The sequence below is a fragment of the Colletotrichum destructivum genome, chromosome 7, assembly GCF_034447905.1.
Source record: "Colletotrichum destructivum chromosome 7, complete sequence".
In the NCBI taxonomy this organism is placed as follows: Eukaryota; Fungi; Ascomycota; class Sordariomycetes; order Glomerellales; family Glomerellaceae; genus Colletotrichum; species Colletotrichum destructivum.
The window spans coordinates 3,654,726-3,674,632 of record NC_085902.1 but is presented as its reverse complement, the minus strand read 5'-3'; the positions used below and the strand labels follow the sequence as shown (position 1 = coordinate 3,674,632).

At 55.3% G+C, this 19,907-nt stretch overlaps 6 protein-coding genes across 6 annotated transcripts; 3 read left to right on the top strand and 3 right to left on the bottom strand.

Annotated features, from left to right (window-relative positions):
• Positions 1-1,116: 1,116 nt before the first annotated feature.
• Positions 1,117-2,143, bottom strand: CDEST_11685 (uncharacterized protein). Its single transcript, XM_062927841.1, has 3 exons — positions 1,692-2,143; positions 1,600-1,638; positions 1,117-1,539 (listed from the first exon to the last, which is right to left on the bottom strand). Exon 1 carries the CDS (start codon positions 2,042-2,044, stop codon positions 1,748-1,750), a length of 297 nt encoding a protein of 98 aa, XP_062783892.1. The 5' UTR covers positions 2,045-2,143; the 3' UTR covers positions 1,117-1,539; positions 1,600-1,638; positions 1,692-1,747.
• Positions 2,144-6,761: 4,618 nt separating this feature from the next.
• CDEST_11684 (Putative carboxylesterase, type B, carboxylesterase type B, active, alpha/Beta hydrolase) lies at positions 6,762-8,446 on the top strand (the record flags this gene model as incomplete). Its single annotated transcript, XM_062927840.1, has 3 exons — positions 6,762-7,823; positions 7,889-8,022; positions 8,086-8,446. The coding sequence occupies 3 exons, from the start codon at positions 6,762-6,764 to the stop codon at positions 8,444-8,446; spliced, it is 1,557 nt and encodes a 518-aa protein (XP_062783891.1).
• A 1,484-nt stretch (positions 8,447-9,930) lies between these two features.
• CDEST_11683 (uncharacterized protein) lies at positions 9,931-10,479 on the top strand (the record flags this gene model as incomplete). The annotated part of the gene is made up of 1 exon (XM_062927839.1): positions 9,931-10,479. One exon carries the CDS (start codon positions 9,931-9,933, stop codon positions 10,477-10,479), a length of 549 nt encoding a protein of 182 aa, XP_062783890.1.
• Positions 10,480-11,227: 748 nt separating this feature from the next.
• On the bottom strand, positions 11,228-11,884 carry CDEST_11682 (uncharacterized protein). Its single transcript, XM_062927838.1, has one exon. The coding sequence runs from the start codon at positions 11,616-11,618 to the stop codon at positions 11,334-11,336; it is 285 nt and encodes a 94-aa protein (XP_062783889.1). The 5' UTR covers positions 11,619-11,884; the 3' UTR covers positions 11,228-11,333.
• A 1,584-nt stretch (positions 11,885-13,468) lies between these two features.
• Positions 13,469-15,270, top strand: CDEST_11681 (Putative major facilitator, sugar transporter, major facilitator superfamily; the record flags this gene model as incomplete). The annotated part of the gene is made up of 3 exons (XM_062927837.1): positions 13,469-13,679; positions 13,745-15,003; positions 15,058-15,270. The coding sequence occupies 3 exons, from the start codon at positions 13,469-13,471 to the stop codon at positions 15,268-15,270; spliced, it is 1,683 nt and encodes a 560-aa protein (XP_062783888.1).
• Positions 15,271-15,840: 570 nt separating this feature from the next.
• Positions 15,841-18,790, bottom strand: CDEST_11680 (Putative peptidase S8/S53 domain, Fn3-like domain, peptidase S8, subtilisin, His-active; the record flags this gene model as incomplete). Its single annotated transcript, XM_062927836.1, has 5 exons — positions 15,841-17,823; positions 17,901-18,015; positions 18,090-18,192; positions 18,272-18,335; positions 18,458-18,790. The coding sequence occupies 5 exons, from the start codon at positions 18,788-18,790 to the stop codon at positions 15,841-15,843; spliced, it is 2,598 nt and encodes an 865-aa protein (XP_062783887.1).
• Positions 18,791-19,907: the final 1,117 nt, after the last annotated feature.

Here is a 19,907-nt window from a genome sequence, read left to right as displayed (position 1 = left end):
CCTCCGGGAAGCTATATAATCCTATTTCGGACGTGTAGCAAGAAACCAACACTCGAGGTCAGACAAACCGGAGCATGGCGCTGTGGCCAAATCGTCAGTCGAAACCACTGTCGGATCAAATCCCAAACGCATCCCGAAGTCGAAGAATAAGACGGCTGTCAAATCGAAGACCAGCCCGGACAATGAGACTGCTGCCAAATTGAAAAACAAATCCCCGTCGAGCCAGGGGAAAGATCGATGAATGAGGCTCCCGCTAAGAGAACAAAAAAAAAAGAGGGGGGGAAAAGAAAAGGGGGGGGGGGGGGAGGAGTATTGATTACTGAAAGCTTGTCGGACAATGACGACAATGATGAAGACGAGAGCAAAGGCGACAAATATGACAACGAAGAGGGCGATACAACGAGGGCTGCATGCTACATGAGTGCGACTTCAAGATTCTCATCCGGTCAAGATGGGGTCGCATCCCGTGGGATGGGATAGGCGAAATCGAGAATTAGCCTCCTTCTCAAACTCTCCACTTGCTGGGACTGTCTTGAACGTTAGTACGAGCATAACAGGAACCTCCATGACATAATTCTCATGCTGCACGATCGGGTGTTTCCTTAAGCTATGATGCTTAGACGCCATTTATTCCAAAGTTTTTGGACCGGGCTGGTGCTCGAACCAACAATCGTGCGCGTCATTTGCCCAGTTTGCAGGCCGTTGGAAAGTCGAGACCGGCCTGGGCCAACACGTTCCCTGTCTAATGTCCCAGGATGCGTAGAGCATCTACGCTGAGACAACCGTTGTATAAGCATTGTGTGTTAGAGCCAGGCCTAACCATCCCTCCAGCTATCAAGGGGGTAGTGGTGGTTTGGGAATGACGACAAATCCCATAGGACATGCTGGAGGCGGACCGACCGATACGGCGAGTCACGCAGAGCGGCCCAGCCGAGGTCACGGTACGACATCCGAAACTCAGCCCCGTTATTCGAGGGGCAGAGAGAACCACGAGTCACGATGGGCCGATGAGAGGGTAAGAGGAAGCAAGAGAGCAAATTGTGTTATCCAAACGTGGAATTCAAAAGGGGGGGGGGGGGGGGGGGGGTATCATAATCGAGCAGACCAAGGTCTCTCTCTATCTAGCTACGTATGCCTTAAAACTTGCGTTCATTCATCCAAAGTGTCCCAACTCCGCGTGTTTCGTAGTGTAAAAGTTCGAAAATCAAAATAAGTTCGTGCGAGACAGGCGACGTTCAGGTCGGCATTAGACATTAGAGATCCCCAACAATCGGGGCTTCCGAGGCCGAATATCGTAGGGGACAACAAGGTTATGTCGGTTGCCTGCACCCTTGGGAGTACCGCAGGGATGTGTCTTGTCCCGTCGAGGAGCGGTAGCTACGCCATCGACCCGGGCCAATGGCCACGCCGACAGCAGGGTAGTGTATGATGCAGTCTCGAGACAAACCGGAGGCTTGTTGTTGCGATCCCTTCGAAGGTTTCGGTTGGCAGCAATGGGACGAGGGGTACTGGCAATCGAGCAGCTTTCATCCGCGAAGCCTGGGAGCATCAGGTTAGCAACCGCATAGGTGGAATACTAGGGGATGGAGTTGATCTTACTTGCTCAAAAATCCCTCAACGAGCGAGCGCAATCGGACTCTGAGCACGACGTTAGCGGGGACTAAAGAGGATGCGCAAGATGGACCGCTTACCTCGTCACAGAGTGCGAGTAGCCATGTCGTCCCAAACGAGTCTTCCCACTCGTTAGTCAGCTGGATTCCATACGAGGAAGGCTGCCGTTGCCGGGCTTGAGGCCATTCCCCACGCCGCCGGAGCTGGTTCCGGCAACGGCGGGCGCGCCAGGAGAGCCCGGAGAGGTCGCGAGCAGAAGGCTGGCGGGGCTGCCATAGGGAATATGGGCAGCCGCCATCAGGCTTCTTGTGTGTTCGTACATGGAGAGCGCGTAGGAGTCCATGCTGCCGGTGAATTGCTGGCTTGCGGTCGAGGCCATCGAGTCGGATGACCCGGTGGTGGTAGAAGAGGGTCTGGGGATTGGGGCGGACATCAAGACGGTACGGTCTTGTCAGTGATGTTTGATTTTGATGGTCAACGGTAGAGATACGGCTCGGTGGAAACTTTGGGCCTTTGGAATCCGACAGATCGGCTCTCTCCTAGGTATTTATATCGCAGATCTCCTTCTCCTCAACCCCGTGTTCCAGGCCTCTCCAATGAAGGAATGGCAGTCACCACTCCACTGACGGACGGGTTGGATGAAACCTTGTCCAACTTTCTGTCCCAGGGAACATCAGCAAAAAACCTGATCCGACACTGGATGGAGGGTAGTAGCGTACAGCATTCCCCATGCATGTCCCCTGTCGACACTGTCTAGGGGTCACGCGGGGACCCTCAACGCCAGCAAATTTCACACCGTTGGCGCCGTCTACCTTCCCTCTCCCAGCGCGTGATCCTTATTGTTCCCTCGCTCTCTCGTCTCTCTTGCTATACACTAACTGTTCGTGGTCCCTCGTGCGTCTGGGAACAGCCTTGACTGTGGGCGGCCCTGTCATGTCCCGGCAATTACGGCCAGAGTCTCAGGGTCCAGTCCTCGGGACCCCCCTTCTGTTCTTTAGAGCCGTTGGAATGATCGCTGCATTTTCACCTTAATTGTGGCTGGGTGCATCCAACCCTGGCAGATGGCCGGCGGTGCCTCTCCTGAATTCTTGATAAGTCCGACCCCTCTTCCCCGGCCTCACTGATGCCAAGTCATTCGCGAAGCCGCACGACCGAGCATCACGACCCATGTCGCTCGCTGCTGGGAATCCAATGAACAAGTGGAGATGATTGCTGTAGCCTGTATTTGAAGAGCTGGCCGATGTCATCGTCATCGAATCGTCACCAAATCTCTGTACAGCTCCGCCTTGTCAGCTTCACAGCCTGACCCATGGCTTTGTCTTCGTCTATTCGTCTACACGTACAATTATTGAAGGGAGGGGGGGGTAACGAGTAGTAAGCGAAAACCTGTCACATCCTTCGGTAAGTCCGTTGTTGTCCTTAGCCATAAATGATTATCGTCACTGTTACTATTGGGCCGAGCTGAACAGAGCCAACGCCCCAACCTGCATCCTTCACTTTGAAGTACCGCCGCTGTCGCTCAACAGAAAGACCGCCTCCGGCGCTTGTGCGAATGCGTGCGCGCCCCGGCTGGATCGGATCGCCCTCGCTGCAGACTTCCCGACCCCTGTTTCTTCACCTACTAGTCGTACGAGCTAACGGAGCCAGTCCCGCTGCCCACCCGGAGTTCGTCACAGAGGAAACATTTCGACTCTAGAGGCACACTAGCATGTGTTATTGTGGTCAGTAGGACAGCCACAAAACACCCGCACCGTAAGAAACTCTCTCATCCTTCGGCATCATTGTCAGTTTCGAGTTATCTCGGCGACAATGCGGCGGGTAGACATCAAGACCCCTACTTAATCATAACTGTAAGAATAAGCGGTCATTCGAGAGACTTCCGCTGGTAGTTGAAAGAGGACAGACAGGCGGCACAGGGCCCAAAACAGAGTGAAACCGGTGGCGAAAGAAAGAAAAAAAACCCCAGACCGCGCGGTCAATGTGTGTGAGTTGAGTATGTCCTATTAACCTGCTTTTCTCTCTCATTATTGGTTTACTGATCTACCGCTAGGTCATTCTTTGCTCCTCCCCCCTTTTTCGTGACTGACCGCATGCGACCTTCTGGTTGGGCTTTCGCTGGCGGCCTGCGGCGGTTGCAACGTTTGGTCGTTTCGACGGCAAATGCGTTCTACGTCAGCATTGTGTAAGACTGCGTTTGATGTACGCCATTGATCGGTTGTTACTTTTTCCTTCGCACCGAGAAATGACCGGGAAACACATATACAACGCAGATCCCACTTCTGTGTTGACAGTTTAGTGCCGAGATTTACCTTGGACTGGGGCTTTGCAAATACTGGTCCCTTCCTACGGTCTGAAAGCAACAGCAGCTCTTCGGTATGTGCGGCTCGTTGTCCTAGCTTTTTAGAGTCAATGAACGGTCAAAAAGTTAACCCACCCGCAGTGGTATGTCTGGTGACGTGTAGTCGATGGCTCATCCAATTTCCTCTTCTCGTCACCAAGATACGTGTTTTCTAGCACACAGATCCGCAGGCAAAGATATACATACCTCTCGAAGATAGCTTTCGGCCTCTGAAAAAACAGGTTTGTTCGCCTGACTGGCAGAGGATAGCCCCTGAGCTCTGGAGGTGACCCAGTATTTGGGCTGGTCCGACCGCAACGCAAATTCCCTCTCTTCCACAGATACCTGGGGCACCAGCTACACCACAGTGTTGTGGGCCATCCTGTTTGGCCGGTCGGAGTCTCTCCGGCTCTCGTGTTTGGCCGGGAATGAGTCTCGAGTGAGCTCAAACCCGGTTTGGGTGTCCTCGGAACATTATAGGAGGACAAGAAACCGGGAAATCCAAAGCTATGAGCCACTCCGCCAGCCCAACATTGTTAGTAGTTTCACACAAGCCTGAGCTTAAACGTCTTCGTTGCTCATCGCTAGATGGCATCTCCAACCAGCAGGCTCACCGCTCCGTGTAGTTGAGTGTATCCTATCTTCCCAGCCGCCTCCTAATTCTCTGGACCAGTCTTCGAGAATTGCTGTACCTAGACTAACAGGAGCCTGTCAAGTGCGGTAATAAGCCAATATGACAGCTATCCCCATTCCATCATTCAACTACTCTACGCGCCAACGAACTTGGATACGAAATTGTTGACAAGCCGTAAGTGCTACGTGGCAGTGCCAAAGTAAAACAACAGACTTACAGACTTACGCTGCAATATTCTTCTCGCAATACATGACCATCCCCATCATCATTCATCAAACCTACCGGCGGATATCAATTAGGATGCATCTAATTGCCATATTCCTAAGGTTGAGGGCATGACGTCGATGACGTCTTCTCATCGAGATCGATCGACCGCAATCACAAATGTATCCGTGCCATAAACGATGACCGCTCGGTGGTGGACACTTATTGGGGTTCTGCCCACCCAATGTTTTGACCTCTTTCAATAGTCAGATGGCTGGCCGATCGCTGCGAGGTGCCCACCTATTCCAACTTGAGACTGGCACCGAGAATTGCGTAACAGCACTCAGATGAAGGTGTATTGTTGGAGCGTCTATCGAGACGCCAACGACTCTCTTCTATGGTCATCGGTCCAGTCGGACTGTCGCCTAGACCCTCGGCTTAACATTCGAAACCGGAAAGTAAGTGGGATTGGGTGAAGGTCTTGAGTAGCGCACAAGCCGACTGTACTACCTCAAGCTGCCGAGTATTCGTAAAAGCAGAAGCTATAAAGTTCCGGAATCAAATGTTTTCATCGTCGCAGATTCTGTCCACTCAGGAAGCGATCTGCATAATCATTCAGCTTCATCTCGGCATCTCTTTCTTGGAAACCTTTGGATTTTCGTTAGAGAGTTTAGGATCTTGCAAGAATACCTTCCCGGAACATAGAGAAAATACTTGATAATCTTGCTTTAGTAAGGAAGCAGCGGTCGACCTCAATTGTCGATGTACTAGTTGCATTCTCATCTGTATATACATCTCTAAATCATAAGCCCAAGAGCATCTGAGAAATGAAGTGAGGAGAGCAGTCAAGACCGAGAATAGGCAGGAACCGTAAGATGAATCTTGAAGGGGAAGCAAAGGCAATTTTCCTTCTTGCGTCACATCCAGCTTATTGGTGGCTTGCCAAAAGAACAGACAAAGTTCCACACCATCATTCCACATTGACTATCGTCTGATTGGACAGTATTGTTGATAGGCTTTATTTAGCCGTTTGAGGTGTTGCTGCTCATTATACATGCTCAGCTACCAAACTGAGTTGTATGGAAATTGTCTGGCTGCTCCTTTTGATGATGCAGAGTCGTCCTTCCATGCATTGAGAAGGATGTGCGTCCTCTGACGCACATTCCTGGAGAATTGCCCATCCAACACTTTGGATGTTATGAGCATGGCTTGCTCGTGATTAAGGGCACACTTAACATGGAAGATGGGGGAGAGGCCATACGATCGGATTCGTTCATATAAGCTATGCGATAGGGAGGTATGGTTAAGCTCTGGCCTGCCCGGCTTCAAACGGCGACTCGATGAACTTATGCGAGGAGCGAATAAAGATTTGAAAGCGGAATCCCCAGTATCTGGCGGTTCTATTGCCATTAAATCCACAAAGTCATCCGTGTTCCGTTGACTAATCCCTGACAGATTGCGGGACGTGTGGAATATCTCTTTCAATATACCGCCCCGTTCCCCTCGTTTATTGACTGACTTCCGGGAACTGGCAGCCTATGCCCTCGTCCGATTGCTGATCGACAGGTCCCGGTGGAGGACGCGGGCCAGGGATTTGACTCGCATGAGCCCATAATAGGGATGCCTATTCCCTCCCCGTCGCCAATGACACTCAAGCGTATGATGGAGCACCGCCGTTGTCAGCTTTGAAGAGTGTGGGGTTCTGCCCAGTAATCTCCGATGAGGTCAACCGTGCCACCTCTTCTCTTCCAAGACTGGCATCGCAGAGTCGCTATGCTGGTGGAGCATGGACGGATTCCGATGCCATACCTAGGGGATCGGGGGGGGATAGGTATGCCGGGCTTGTTAGAAGAAGGAGAAAAAGACACCAAGTTGCCCCCCGAGTTCCGAAGGAAGTCTGTAATATATACTCGACGCTCTGCTTATTGAGGCTTTGCCAAGCCAACCCGAGCGATCACCCAAGAGCTGCCCTTCATGATGTGCAACGTCAAGTTCGTAGCCACCTTCGCCGGCCTCCTTGCCTCGGTGAGTGCCGGCCCCAGCGTCCGACTCGGAAACGGCCTCACGGTCCAGGGCCGGATCGCCTCCGACGCCCCCAAGGTGGCCGAGTTCCTGGGCATCCCCTACGCCGCGCCGCCCCTCGCCGACCTGCGATGGGAGCCTCCACAGCCCTACGTCGTCCCGCAATCAAGCTCTCTCTTCGCCAATGGTACCGTGCTCAACGCTACCTCTCTCCCCCCTTCTTGCTGGCAGTACATCTCCATCCACCCGGCCATCCAGCGCGTCGATGTCCCCGAGTTCATGATCGGTGACGCCGGCATGGACGAGGACTGCCTCACCGCCAGTGTTTGGGTCCCCACCGACGCCGTTCCCGCCGGCAAGCAGACCGAGACCGAGGGCGAAGGTGAGGGTCTTCCGGTCATCATCTGGTTCTACGGCGGCGGCTTCGAGACGGGTGGCACCGACGTGCCCTATCAGATGCCGCAGAACTGGATCCAGCGCTCGCAGTCGCACATCCTGGTCACTTTCAACTACCGCATGAAGCTCTTCGGCTTCCCCAACTCGGCGGCCCTCGAGGAGCAGAACCTCGGCCTGATGGATCAGCGCTTCGCTGTCGAGTGGATCCGCGATAACATCGCCCAGTTCGGTGGCGACCCGGACCGCATGACCATCTGGGGCCACTCGGCCGGCGCCGTCGCCGTTGATTACTACAGCTTCGCCTACGCCGAGGACCCCATCGTCCGGGGCCTTATCATGGACTCCGGCACGGCCCACCTGGACCAGCTAATGAACCACGACGCCAGCCACTCCAACTTCACTTTCGTTGCCCAGCAGTTGGGCTGCGGGAACCTGACCGACGCCGCCGCCGAGCTGGCATGCATGCGCAAGATTCCTGCCGAGAAGCTTGAGCGTTTTGTGGCCGACTACAAGGACTCCGAGGTCTCGCCCTCAATTGGTTTCTCTCCTCAGGTCGACAACAAGATCGTCTTTGCCAACTACACGGAGAAGGCCGCCCTTGGGGAGATGTCTGACTTGGTAAGGATATACTTTGACAAGTTGGCCGTGTTTGATGTGAACTCACGTGGCTGACTGCCCCTCAGCCCGCCATCATCGGCTTCAACGCTGCCGAGGGTCTCTTCCTCGCCCCCTACGATGCCGAGAACGGCCCTGATCCCGCCGTCGCCGACAGCTTGTCCTACACCTTCTTCTGGTGTCCTACCACCAAGACCACCAAGTAAGCGTTCTCCATCTCCCAGTGTTTCTTTCAAGAGCAGCGAGGCGGCTGACACCCCTCCAGCGAGCGCCTGGCCGCCGGCAGGACGACGTACCGCTACTACTACTCGGCTGTCTTTAACAACACGTCCCCGCGCCCGTGGATGGGCGCTTACCACGGCAGCGAGCTCCCCATGATCTTCGGGACGCACGCCGACTTCCGCGGCAACTCGACGGCCTTCGAGTACGAGCTGAGCCACGTCATGATGGACGCCTACGCCGCTTTCGTCAAGGACTCGACGGCCGGCCTGGACGCCATCGGATGGCCTGCTTACACGGCTGACAGTCGCCTGGTCCGCAGCTATGGCGAGAACAACAACGTCACCGCCGGCCGGCGGACTCTTTCTGCTATCGAGGACGAGTGCGCTGCTTTGGGGCTGTTGTAGGCTGACCGGGAGTTTCACGTTATCATGGCCGCAGTGTTTCTGATATGTAACATACTACCAGACAAGTAAAATAGCTGGACCATAGCAACTATTGGCAAACACTCAGAAAAGAGACGTCTACGTGTAACCATGACAAGACTCCCCCCTTTTTTTACGTAAGCTTTGATTCATCATAGCCGTTCGATGAAAGGATGGAAAATCAAGCTCGGAGTAATTCTTGCAAATGACTCCGTTCTCAGCCGCCTAGTGTCTTCAGTTGGCTCTAACGACGACGACAAAGCCGAAATTCACGCCTCAGAGCCGTATGCGAGCATTAAGATGCTGGAACACTGGCCTAAACTGTTGCTGGTCCAGGGTGACAAGCAGGAGGGTGGCGGCATTCTTTCGTCTGGCTCATAAGTGATGCCGTTCGGTTTATGCAGCCGAGCCGGTCTGTTCACATACCTGCTCCCTTCCATTATTAACTCATTAGGAATGTCTCATCTAATGGAAAGAAAACAAATCTCATCAAGTTGTCAGGGTGAAACTCGAGCTTACCTGGAGTTCCATATCAATGCTGGTTGGATAGAAAATGGCTCGACAGCAATTGGTGGTTTGCGGAGTCCGCAGTCAACTACTGGGAATACGAAATATTATAGCTTCCCTCGTGCGGATTGTCGTTGAGAACAGACCATATCGGAAAGTACACTGGGGTGTTACATGCATCAAGACTCGAAATACTATAGACAAAGAACTGGAGCCTACTTCAAATTTCACATTGAATTGTTACCAACGAAGGCCCAAGCCAAATAACTTCAATAAAAGGCAACGTCGTTACCTAGTGTCTTCTCAAGAACCTCTGGTCTTAGAGACAACACGCTGCTTAATTTCTGCGCTGCTCATTGCAGATGAACTAGTCATAGATGTGGATATGGACAAAGGACGTAAGGCATGGTTGGCAATGATCTCGTTTGTCTGATTGATTTTCTGCTTCATTTCTCACAACAGCAATGCCTTCAGACCAAAGAAACATCCGACGGTCACCAGTTTTATGTGAAGGATCATGCGGCTGAGTGCCTGCGGCTTGTGAGCTGTTTACAAGACAAGGGCTACATAGTCTGGCTTAGTCGTCTCATTGACCCGCATGTCTTTGGTTTAGGTTGTTTACATCTGAAAGGTTTTCCTAACACGTCTTCAGACAGTCCAGGCTTCTCCTCAGCGTCCCAGCACCAAGGTAACAACGTCAACACCACCAGCATACCATACATCACCAGATTCAATCCGTAGGTTTCTCCCTGCCTCAGGTTTTGATTCTTTTTTTTATTTTTTATCTAATAGTGTATTCCAGACCAAAGTGATAACGACGAGAATTCGAGAGGAGGGACTGTCCAACTTGGCCGACATCGAAACGTCAGTCCTCCACCCCCACCGTGAGCATAATCAAAACCACGGGCAAGTATTGTTTTTCAGCTAATCAGATGACAGAAACAGACACGAAGGCCAAGATGGCCAGGGCCAAGGGCAAAAGCAAGAGACGAGCCAAGGAAAAAGGCAAGAAAAAGGCCAGCGAGAAGAACTGCAAGGCCTCAAGTGCCGCGTACCACCCGGCCACCGTCTCGGCCGGTCTCGGCAGGGTCTCGCCCTGCGATCCGATGCGCTGCTCCAAGTGCAGGAAGGTCCGGACCCGGCTCTGGAACACAAGATACCAGGCGAACGACCCTTACAACTTCAAGATCAATGGCCTCCAGACCTGGGCATCTTGCAACCACTGCGTGTGGCGCCAGTCCACTCTAAGCGCGGAGGACTGGGTTGAGCTGCATACGCCCTGGCTCTTTGACAGCTACTGTCCCTGCCACTGGTTCGAGTTTGACGACCACGACTACGGATACTGCCCCACAACCAAGAGAATGTTCGGCTCGCGCAAGCGCCGAGAAGAGGTCGAGGCTGCGGTTGCGAAGGAGAAAAAGGAAGGGGCGGAGGAGGATTCCGCAGCAGCGGCTTCTGACGAGGAAGAGGGAGAGGAGATGGACATCGACGTGGAGGCGGAAGACTAACAACAACTCGTGCAGGAGGTCGCTGAGAAGCAACGGTAAGGCAAGAACAAGGCCGCCTCAAGCATCCAGTGAGGATAGGTTGGTTTGCGAGCTCTTGCAATTTTCTTTGCTACCCAGCTCGCGTGGGGAAAATCCGGGATGAGTGGCTGGGGCGTTCAAGGAGTCTGCTTCATTGGGTCTGGGCTCGTTCGATGCGGACACAAGGCGTCCTCACGTCGACAGTAAGGCTTCACTCGGAACAACGCAGCCGCATTTAGGCTGGAATAACGGACAATACGATTCATGGATTCACCAAAATCGCTGGTTCATCATCAGCTGCCGTCTTGTCTACTTGTTCAGCCCACCGGCACCGACAGAACGGGAGCCGCGTGACCACTACGCAGGGCGCGAAACCACCGTTTCGACGCCACTTCGTGAGAAGGAACGGATGTGACTCGTCGAGCTGCCGCCTGGACATGATTGGTCGACGGACGGGATCCCGGTCTGGAGGTGCCAGCCAGCAAAAGAGGGCGGATAGAAGTTGGAACGAGAAGATGCTGCATACAACGGTAGTGCGAAAGCGTCGTGCCGGCGTACCGGCAAGAGCGTGAAGCGGCATCCGTGACCCGGGCCCATGGTTCGCGACTAACAAGCGTCGTGCAGAGGCGAGGGGGCCCTATGGATACTTGGGTTTTACTCTGGCGACGGGCTAACGTAGGACGCTCCGCGTGAGACAGCGTGATAGTATCCATAAGTGTTCGTGGTGACTTGAAGATGCGATGCTTGGCCCGACCCTCATGATTAAACATACATGGTAACAGTGTCCCTTACAGGAGCTAGCATCCAACAAACACACGACGAGGTACATGGCAAGCCTAGCTCGGCCGAGGCTGGCCGAGAAGAGGGCCTGCAGTTGGAGAAGACAGGGAGTTGATTCGCGCGGAACTCCACCGCCACCATACACGCCGTTTGCTAGCTGGGAAAGCCGGCATAAGGATGGCATGGAGCCGAAAGTCGTGGCGTGTTCCCTGTCCGAGGGCGGATACTTGCATGGCGATTGTGCTTCTTCGACAGGGCGATCGGGCGGTGGGCGAAATGAGGGTCTTTCTGACGGCTTGGTGACAATTGGAGAACAGCGGCAAAGATGGGATACTTTGCATTTCAGAGGTTTCTTCTGTATTATCTTGGTTGATGATGACTCCGATGGAGAAGTAGAAGATTAGAGGCACAGCAGGAACGACGACGATCGAAGACGGCGGAGGTTGAGGGTCTCCCGCGGCTTTCGAGGGAACTGATTGGAAGACCCTGAAACGTACCTGGAGACGAAGCTAGGGTGGTGAGAGCCTAGCTTGCTGTAATATACCGGTTGAGTGGGCATTTGTTTGTTCTCTTGGTTAGTTGGTTGATGTTCGATTGAGATTGTCTGTCAGACTTGTCAGGGAATCACTGTAATGTCGTCGGGTGAGACCGGACCGGGTCACGCACTCCGAGTCGCCGATATTACCTAAGCTTGGGCGGTCTGGGCCCGCACCTCGCGAGGGCGAGACCTTGAAGAATCAACGGCATCACGACAATGGACGCTCTATGTATTTGATTTGAATATCAGCAACAATAGCCTGGACAGCTGCTACTGAAGCTTTTCTAGTCAGCTGACTATACTTGCAGATTCGTGCATCAAGCTGCGAGGTTTGGGTATGAATCATCCAATGTAGTATGCGTACAGATTCATGAAGGTGCAGACAGAGCTTGGGGAAACCCAGCACTAGCTAGTCGCAGGTGGTGTGACCTACCTGATGAGGGGACAAACACAGCTATCTTCAGCGCCTCCCTCTACTAAGGTACCTACCCAAAGACCTACCTGCACCTACCTAGGTACCTAGATACCTAGGTAGTTACCTGTATCCAGATACTCAAACTCCCGGGGTCCAGTGCGGTCCATCACGCCACGGCCACTAAATCCCCAGACTTACCCCACATGAACAATCCCCACTCCGGCCTCGCTAAGCTTGCGCTAGTCCTCGCCAGTGCTCGCTTGACTGCGCTAGGCTACTCTAGGCCATCTTAGGCTCTGCACCTCTTCCGATCCCCGGGACATTCCTCCCCTGGACTATGCCCCCTCCAATCCGTCACCCCGTCAATTTCCTCCATCGAGAAGTTCCACCAATGCCCTCTTGTCTTCCTCGGATGCCATTCTCTCTCTAGCCTGTTCAAGCCAAGTCGGCTGCTGCTCACGCATGCAACTCTTTGGAATTTCCTTCGGGCCCAAAGCGTGCCAGAGTCGACGGTCCGATATTCCTACCACGCCGCCCTCATACCTCATCCTCCTGCCCCGTCCCCTCATCTTCGACAAACCCCCCCGGCTATTCAGACGCCTTCAACCATCGATCCGTCCGGATTCTCTCCAGCCTGGCCACTCACAGTTTGTCAACCCCTCGTCTCTCTCCGCAGTTTCCTCCCCCATGGCTGCCTTCATCCAGTCAACATCTTCCAAGACCGTCAATCCCGCCGCTAGCCCTCAAGCACCGATCGGCTTTCCACTCGACTGTGGGTTTGCGGTTTGCACATGGCCACCCGTTTCCCTTGTTGGTCCAGGGAGCAGTCCCGTGAGAACGGCCTGGCTTGAGCACAACCGGCATAGCCCGCTGCCCGGCACCAACCAAGGGATCTCCAACTTGGTCTCATTGAGGAATAGCCAGAGAGCGCCAAGCTTGGGGAACGAACTTGTGGTTCTCCCCGGGGTTTGGGTTGCCCATCCCATCCCATCCCATCACGCCCACCATCCATGTCATGCGCTCTGCAGACTCAGACTGCAACCATGGCATGAGTGAGACGCGCGAGAAGCCGACCGTCTGGTACGACGCTGTTGACGCCTTGACGCGGACATTAAAATACCCCAGATACCCCTCGACTGGATGAGCCCGGCCTCTTTTGCCTCTCTTTCGACACGATTCTGCCACTGGAGCTTGCCAATCGCCAACAGCATCAAGCAGAACAGAGAGCATCCGCAGCCATGTCGAACGACATCACCGACAAGGCAGCGTCGCAGCCGCATGACAACATCCACGTCGAGAAGGGCCCTTCCCGCACCCACCAGCTCAACGATGTCTCCCTTGACGACAAGGGCCTCAACTCCGAGGCTCACGAAGGTACCAACATCGAGCACAGCTTCGGTGTCTGGCAGGGTTTGAAGACGTACAAGCGTGCCGCTTTCTGGTCCATCCGTGAGTACATCATTCATCGACAATCAAGGAGGGGATGACGCTAAAACCTCTCTCTCCCTGCAAAGTCATCTCGACCACCGTCATCATGGAAGGTTATGATGTGACCCTCATTGGTTCCTTCTACGGATACCCTGCATTCCGTGAGAAGTACGGCGAATATCTCGATGAAGAGAACGGCTATCAGATCTCGTCCTCGTGGCAACAAAAGTTCAATTCCATCGGCGCCGTCGCCAACATTGTCGGGGCTCTTTTGAACGGATACTTCACACCCAAGTACGGTCACCGCATGGTCCTCATCGTGTCCCTCATCTGGCTGGCCGCCTTTGTCTTCGTCGTCTTCTTTGCACACAACATCGAGATGCAATTAGCTGGACAGGTCCTCTGCAACGTTCCCTGGGGCGTTTTTGCCACGACCGGCCCTGCCTACGCCGCCGAGGTGACGCCTCTGGCCATCCGCGGCTACCTGACGTCGTACGTGAACCTCTGCTGGTGCATTGGCCAGTTCATCTCGGCCGGTGTTCTCAAGGGTCTCGTCGAGGTTGAGGGTCAGTGGAGCTACAAGATCCCGTTTGCCATTCAGTGGGTGTGGCCCGTCCCCCTCATCATCGCGGCGTACATGGCCCCCGAGTCCCCGTGGCACCACGTCCGCAACGGCAACCTAGACGCCGCCAAGAAGTCGCTTGCCCGCCTTTCGGAGCCCGAGCACAACGTCGACCTGGACGCCACGGTTGCCATGATGGTGCACACGAACAAGCTCGAGATCGAGGAGCAGGCGGGCGCCACCATGTTCGACTGCTTCAAGGGCACCAACCTCCGCCGTACCGAGATCGCCTGCATGGCCTTCATGTCCCAGATCACCAACGGAGGCGCCCTCTGCTACTCGGGCTCCTTCTTCTTCCAGCAAACCGGTCTCGACGCCCCCACCTCGTACGCCATCGGCTTGGGAGGCACCGCCATCGCCTTCGTCGGCACCTGCATCTCCTGGCTCTACATCTACAAGTTTGGTCGCCGGACCATCTGGATGGTCGGCTTTACCCTGCTCGTTGCTTGCCTGTGGATCATCGGATTCCTCGCACTTGCCCCAAAGCAAGAAGGCGCCATCATCTGGGGCCAGTCGATCCTGTGTATCGTCTGGCTCGGCTTCTACTCCATGTCTGTCGGCCCCATTGTGTACACCATTATCTCTGAAATCGGTTCGACCCGTCTCCGAATTCAGACCGTCGTCCTGGCTCGCAGCACCTACTACGTCGGCAACATCATCTGCGGTGGTATCCTCCAGCCTAAGATGCTGGCCCCCGGTGATTGGAATTGGAAGGGAAAGACTGTGAGTAATCCTCGGCGCTCTCGCCTCGTACATGTGACTAACTGGGCGTGTCAGGCATTCTTTTGGGCCATCCTCGCCACGCTTACCTGGGTCTGGGGTTACTTCCGCTTGTTCGAGACAAAGGGCCGCACCTTTGGCGAGATGGACGTTATGTTCCAGAAGCGCGTCTCGGCTCGCAAGTCGGCCAAGTACGACCTCACTGCCGACGAGATGTTCCTTGCCGATCAAGTCCAGCCCCTCAGCAGGAACGCGACGGAGAAGATCTAATTTTGGATCGAGCACATAATGTTCGAGATATCAGGAGGCATTTCCTTCACAGTTTGCCAGTCGTTTTATAGCCATCTATACCAGACAAGAGGATTGCCGAGCACTTCTGAGGCGGCGCCATCGAGTCACGAGTTTGATACCATAATACCCAACACCAAGCTATTGCTTCTGATCGCAACTCATCCCGGGCAGTCACTGTGTGTTATGTGATATTATGACGAGGACAGGGGCACATATGATCGTTTAAGTCCAAGTTGAAGCGGTCATCTGAATGTCGAGCAAGATTACTCATCGAGGGATATACACCTTCTTTGGGTACGAGACAACTGCCAGACGTGGCGGCATCGAATGAACCAGATCCAGACTCACATCTTGCAGTGCTTACCGTCTCCGCCATATGGTCTTTCATAGTCGGTCCCTCACAGTCAGCAACAGTCGTGGCCTCTGGTAAACGACAACGACACACTCCCTGTTTCTGCCAAAGGCTCAGGGATTCCTATTCTATGGGATCGGACCATTTGATTCACTACCACTGGATGACAAATTGAGTGACAGCCCCCCAGGCTATGCTTAAACCTCCAGTGGCAACACCTCAAAGGCGGGAGTCTCAAAGACGTCCCAGTTGTCCGACGCCTCGGGGTTCCCAAACGGAACCAGCGCCGCAAACCGCATCTTATACTTGCCCGGGGCGATCTGGGTACCGTTCGCCAGACGGCCGAGCCACCATAGCTCGACCCCGTACAGCCCTGCGATGTCTCGGGGCACATCGCGCATGGGCAGGGTGATGATGTCGCTGGGGTCGTCGATGTTGGGGTCGATGAAGTTCTTCCCCGATGCCTTGGCCCAGCTCGTTGCCGCGCCCACGAAGCCGGCCTCGCCGACGACGGGAGGGTACTTCCAGTCCCTCTCGACCCACGAGGCCTCGAAGATGTCCCACCGCAGCTCGCGTGTCGCGTATTGAACCCGCGTGTACAGGTTCGGGAAGTCCTGGACGGCCGGATCCAAGTCAAAGGTGAAGTTGGCCTTGTCGGCGATGAGGATGTTCTGGCGGGTCGACGTGATGCGCGGGAAGCCGATTGGGTACTGGAACATGATACCAACGTCCTTGTGCAGGTCAGCAGCCAGCCCCAGGTACGGCACGCCGAGCGTCTCGCCGTTGCTGCCCCTGACCAGGACCTTGCCACTGTACAAGGGCAGCTTGGCCGGGTCGAGTCCCTGATTCTCTGGGTACCTGAAATTGAACTGGGCCGTCTTCGTCTCGCCCGGCTGGACGGTGAAGGGGCCGCCGGGGAAGGAGATGTGCGGCGTCATCTTCTGCGGTGCGGCCATGACCTCCTCGAACCAGGCGATCTTGGGCGTCCCCCACTCGCCAGGGTCCAGGTTGACGGTGTTCATGCCGCCAGACTCCTGCTGCGCAAAGGTGTATGTCAGGGGCCGGGCGCCGGTGTTGGTGATGTCGACGGTGTGGTAGCGGCTGAAGTGGTGGGTGTCGTTGAGGGCGAACTTGGCGAACGACAAGGTCGTCTCGTACCCGAGGACCTTTGTGGCGTTTATGAGACCGGTACCTACCTGTGCTACGGGCGCGAGGAAGTCGTACTTGTTGTTCTCGAGCCGGCCGTCGTCCCAGGGGATTGCGTCCCCCGAGGCGATGAGGCGGATGGCGAGGCTCTTTGCCCACTCGGGCCCGTGAGCGCCGCGGCCGCCGAACTTGCCGACGTATAGCGCCGCGATGCCGGCCACGTACGGGCACGACATGGACGTGCCGCTGAGAATGGCGTAGCCGCCTCCGACATAGGAGCTGAGGATTTGTCCGCCGGGAGCCGCGACGTCGGGCTTGATGAAGAGGTCGTTGGTCGCGCCGATGGACGTGAACTGGCTGGCCACGCCGCCGTTCTCCTCGTTCTTGATGCCGACGATATGGAGGATGGGCCTCTCGGTGAAGTCGGCCGTGACGTTGCCGCCGGCCTTGACGGTGTCGATGATGGCGGCGCCGACGTGGGCGTCGACCATGGCGATGAGGCTGCTCGCGTCTCCGGTCATCGGTCGCACGAGCGGCATCTCGTTGCTGTAGAAGAGGATGTGAGAGGCATTGAAGGCGGCGAGGTTGCCCTGCTTCTGTTCAAAGTTGCAGCCCCCGCGACGCACGAGGGCGACGACGCCTGTGAGATCGGGCGTATCGGCGGGCAACGGGTCACACGCCTCGTCGGCGGTGCCGGTGTCGAGGCTCAGGGGCACGATGGGCCAGTCCCTAACCTCGGAAGGGAACCAGTCTTCAACGGCCCTGTACGCCACGCGCGTCTCGTTGGAGCGGCCGTCGAGGCTGAAGACGCCCCTGAAGGACGAGGAGGCAAGGACGTCAGCCTCGACGGAGGCGACGGCGACGACGTGGCTACCCGAGGAGCCGCTGCTGGCGGCGAAGGCGCCCGCCTGGCCGTCGTTGCCGGCGGAGATTGTGATAACAACGCCCTGATCGACGAGCCGGGAGGCGACGACGGCCCAGGCGTTGTCTGTGAAGCCGCTTAAGCCACCGATAGAGGACGTGATGATGTCGACCTTGGGGTGGTCGCTGTTAACTGAGGAACTTCACGGTGGGAATCCCGAATTATCAGGATCCGGATCTTCATACTCACACCCGCATCGTAGGCTGCAATGAAGGCCTCGATCAGAGTGTCTTCATCCGTGCCGTCGACGGAGCCAAAGACTTTGTAGGCGTACAGAGTCGCTTCAGGGGCAACCCCGGTAAGGCTGAATTCCACTCTTGTCAGTCTCCTCTACGCTTATTGAAAGGCTCATGAGCCGAGTCTCTTAGAGTTACTCACATGCTGCTGTTTCCGGCGATGATACCGGCGACATGGGTTCCGTGGCCTTGCTGGTCCAACGGGTCGGCGTCGGGGTTCTTTACTTGGCCTTCGGTTGGCCAAGCTGTGGGCATCGTTAACACAACACACACTTACACTCATATGCGATGGACAACACCTTGGGAGAGCTTCGACCAACTTACATCCATCGCCGACAAAGTCATAACCACCGGCAACCTTGAAACCTTCTCCGAAGCCACCACCAAGCTGGAGTCATCAACCGAACGTCAGCCGGAGTTCTATCTCTCTCACTCTCTTACTCTCTGTCTCACTTTCTCTCACTCACTCTCTCTTTCTTGCTCATATGTTCCACCATACCAACCACTTACCGCTTCATGGGTGTACCAGATACCCGTATCGACAACGGCAACCTTGGCGCCCTTGCCCGTCACGCCGGCCGCGTGCAGCCTGTCGACGCCCGTCATGTGGTGGATGTCGTAGTCGATGGCCGTCGCGTTGCCGCTAAAGGTCGCCTCCGGCGCGCCGGGTGCGAGCCTCAGCTTGCGCGACTGCCACGCCTCCTTAACGGGTGCCAGGGCACGCAGCGAGTCGATGTTCTCGGCGTCCGTCTCGAGTGCGGCCCCGGCGAATACCTCGCTGGTGAAGACGCGGAGGATCCGGGCGCCGCTGGGCGGCCACGTCGGCGGCGGCGGTGGCGGCATCGGTGCCCTTGTGGTTGGTTATGTAAGTTCCTGATTCATCGAAGTATCTATCTAGTTGCTGGAAAGAGAAGAAAAGAAGAGCATACATACCTGGTTGAACTCGACGATGAAGCGCTTGGGTTCGATAGTCGTCTTGTTGGCCACGGTCTCGGGGGCGTTGTCGTCGGCCCGGCGCATGAGAGGGTGGTCACGCCGGGCGAGTACACCGGCGACGCCTGTGGCGACGAGGAAGAGGCGGGACAGATGCATCTTATGTCACGGACAGCCGACGGATCACCGTATGTGAATCGTGAACGGCCTTGGGGCACGAGAGGCGTGTCGTTTTCTTTTGGGCTTCCTCCTCCTCCTCCTCGTGAAGGCATTGCGGCACCTCATTCAATTATATACTGAGAATTACTGAAGACGGACATTCGCACATTGTTCGTGTTTTGGCACCGAGCTCAGCTCTCGGGAATCCAATTTCCATTATCAGGCGCATCCCGCGCGTGTTTTGCTACTGCATGAGCATTTGGCGTCGCGCATGGCTGGCCTGCAGTCCGCCAATTCTTCGTATCCGGTGCTGCGACCCTGTTGCAGCATGGGTGGCCGACAAGGGCTTCTACATTGAAGCATCTTGGCATTCTCTCGTGCTCCTCCTATCTACGTACTTGTTTGTCTATCAAGCTGCCAAAGACGGTTACTCGATATGCACGCAATATCCCGTGGGCATGTCGACAGACGGACGACTCAAGACTCCGGCGCTCTTTTTGCTACTCCTCCCATCTACACCATATCCGCGCGTAACACATCTTGGTTCATGGACTAATCAGATTAGTGAAACCGAGGGCCGACGTCGGCTCCGCCATGCCCCTTTTCTCGTATCGAGATCTGAAGATGCATCACGGCAATCAGTTCACACCACGCGGCTTTCACATTTGGGAATAGTGCAGGCCTGCTCCGTTGCCGATGTAACCTTTTTCCCACGACCTTCCTTTTCTTCAGTTCCCGAGGCCCCTGCAGGAACGCAGGAACAGGAGCCTTATGCATGTTGGACGATGATGAAATCCTTCATGAGATTAGACACCAGATATGATTGCCCCCCTCCCTTCCAAACTCCGTCAAAGTTGGTGAGGGGATG

Coding starts and splice junctions, on each gene's coding strand:
- CDEST_11685 (XM_062927841.1), bottom strand. CDS start 2,044: ATGTCCGCCCCAATCCCCAGACCCTCTTCTACCACCACCGGGTCATCC.
- CDEST_11682 (XM_062927838.1), bottom strand. CDS start 11,618: ATGCAAAGTATCCCATCTTTGCCGCTGTTCTCCAATTGTCACCAAGCC.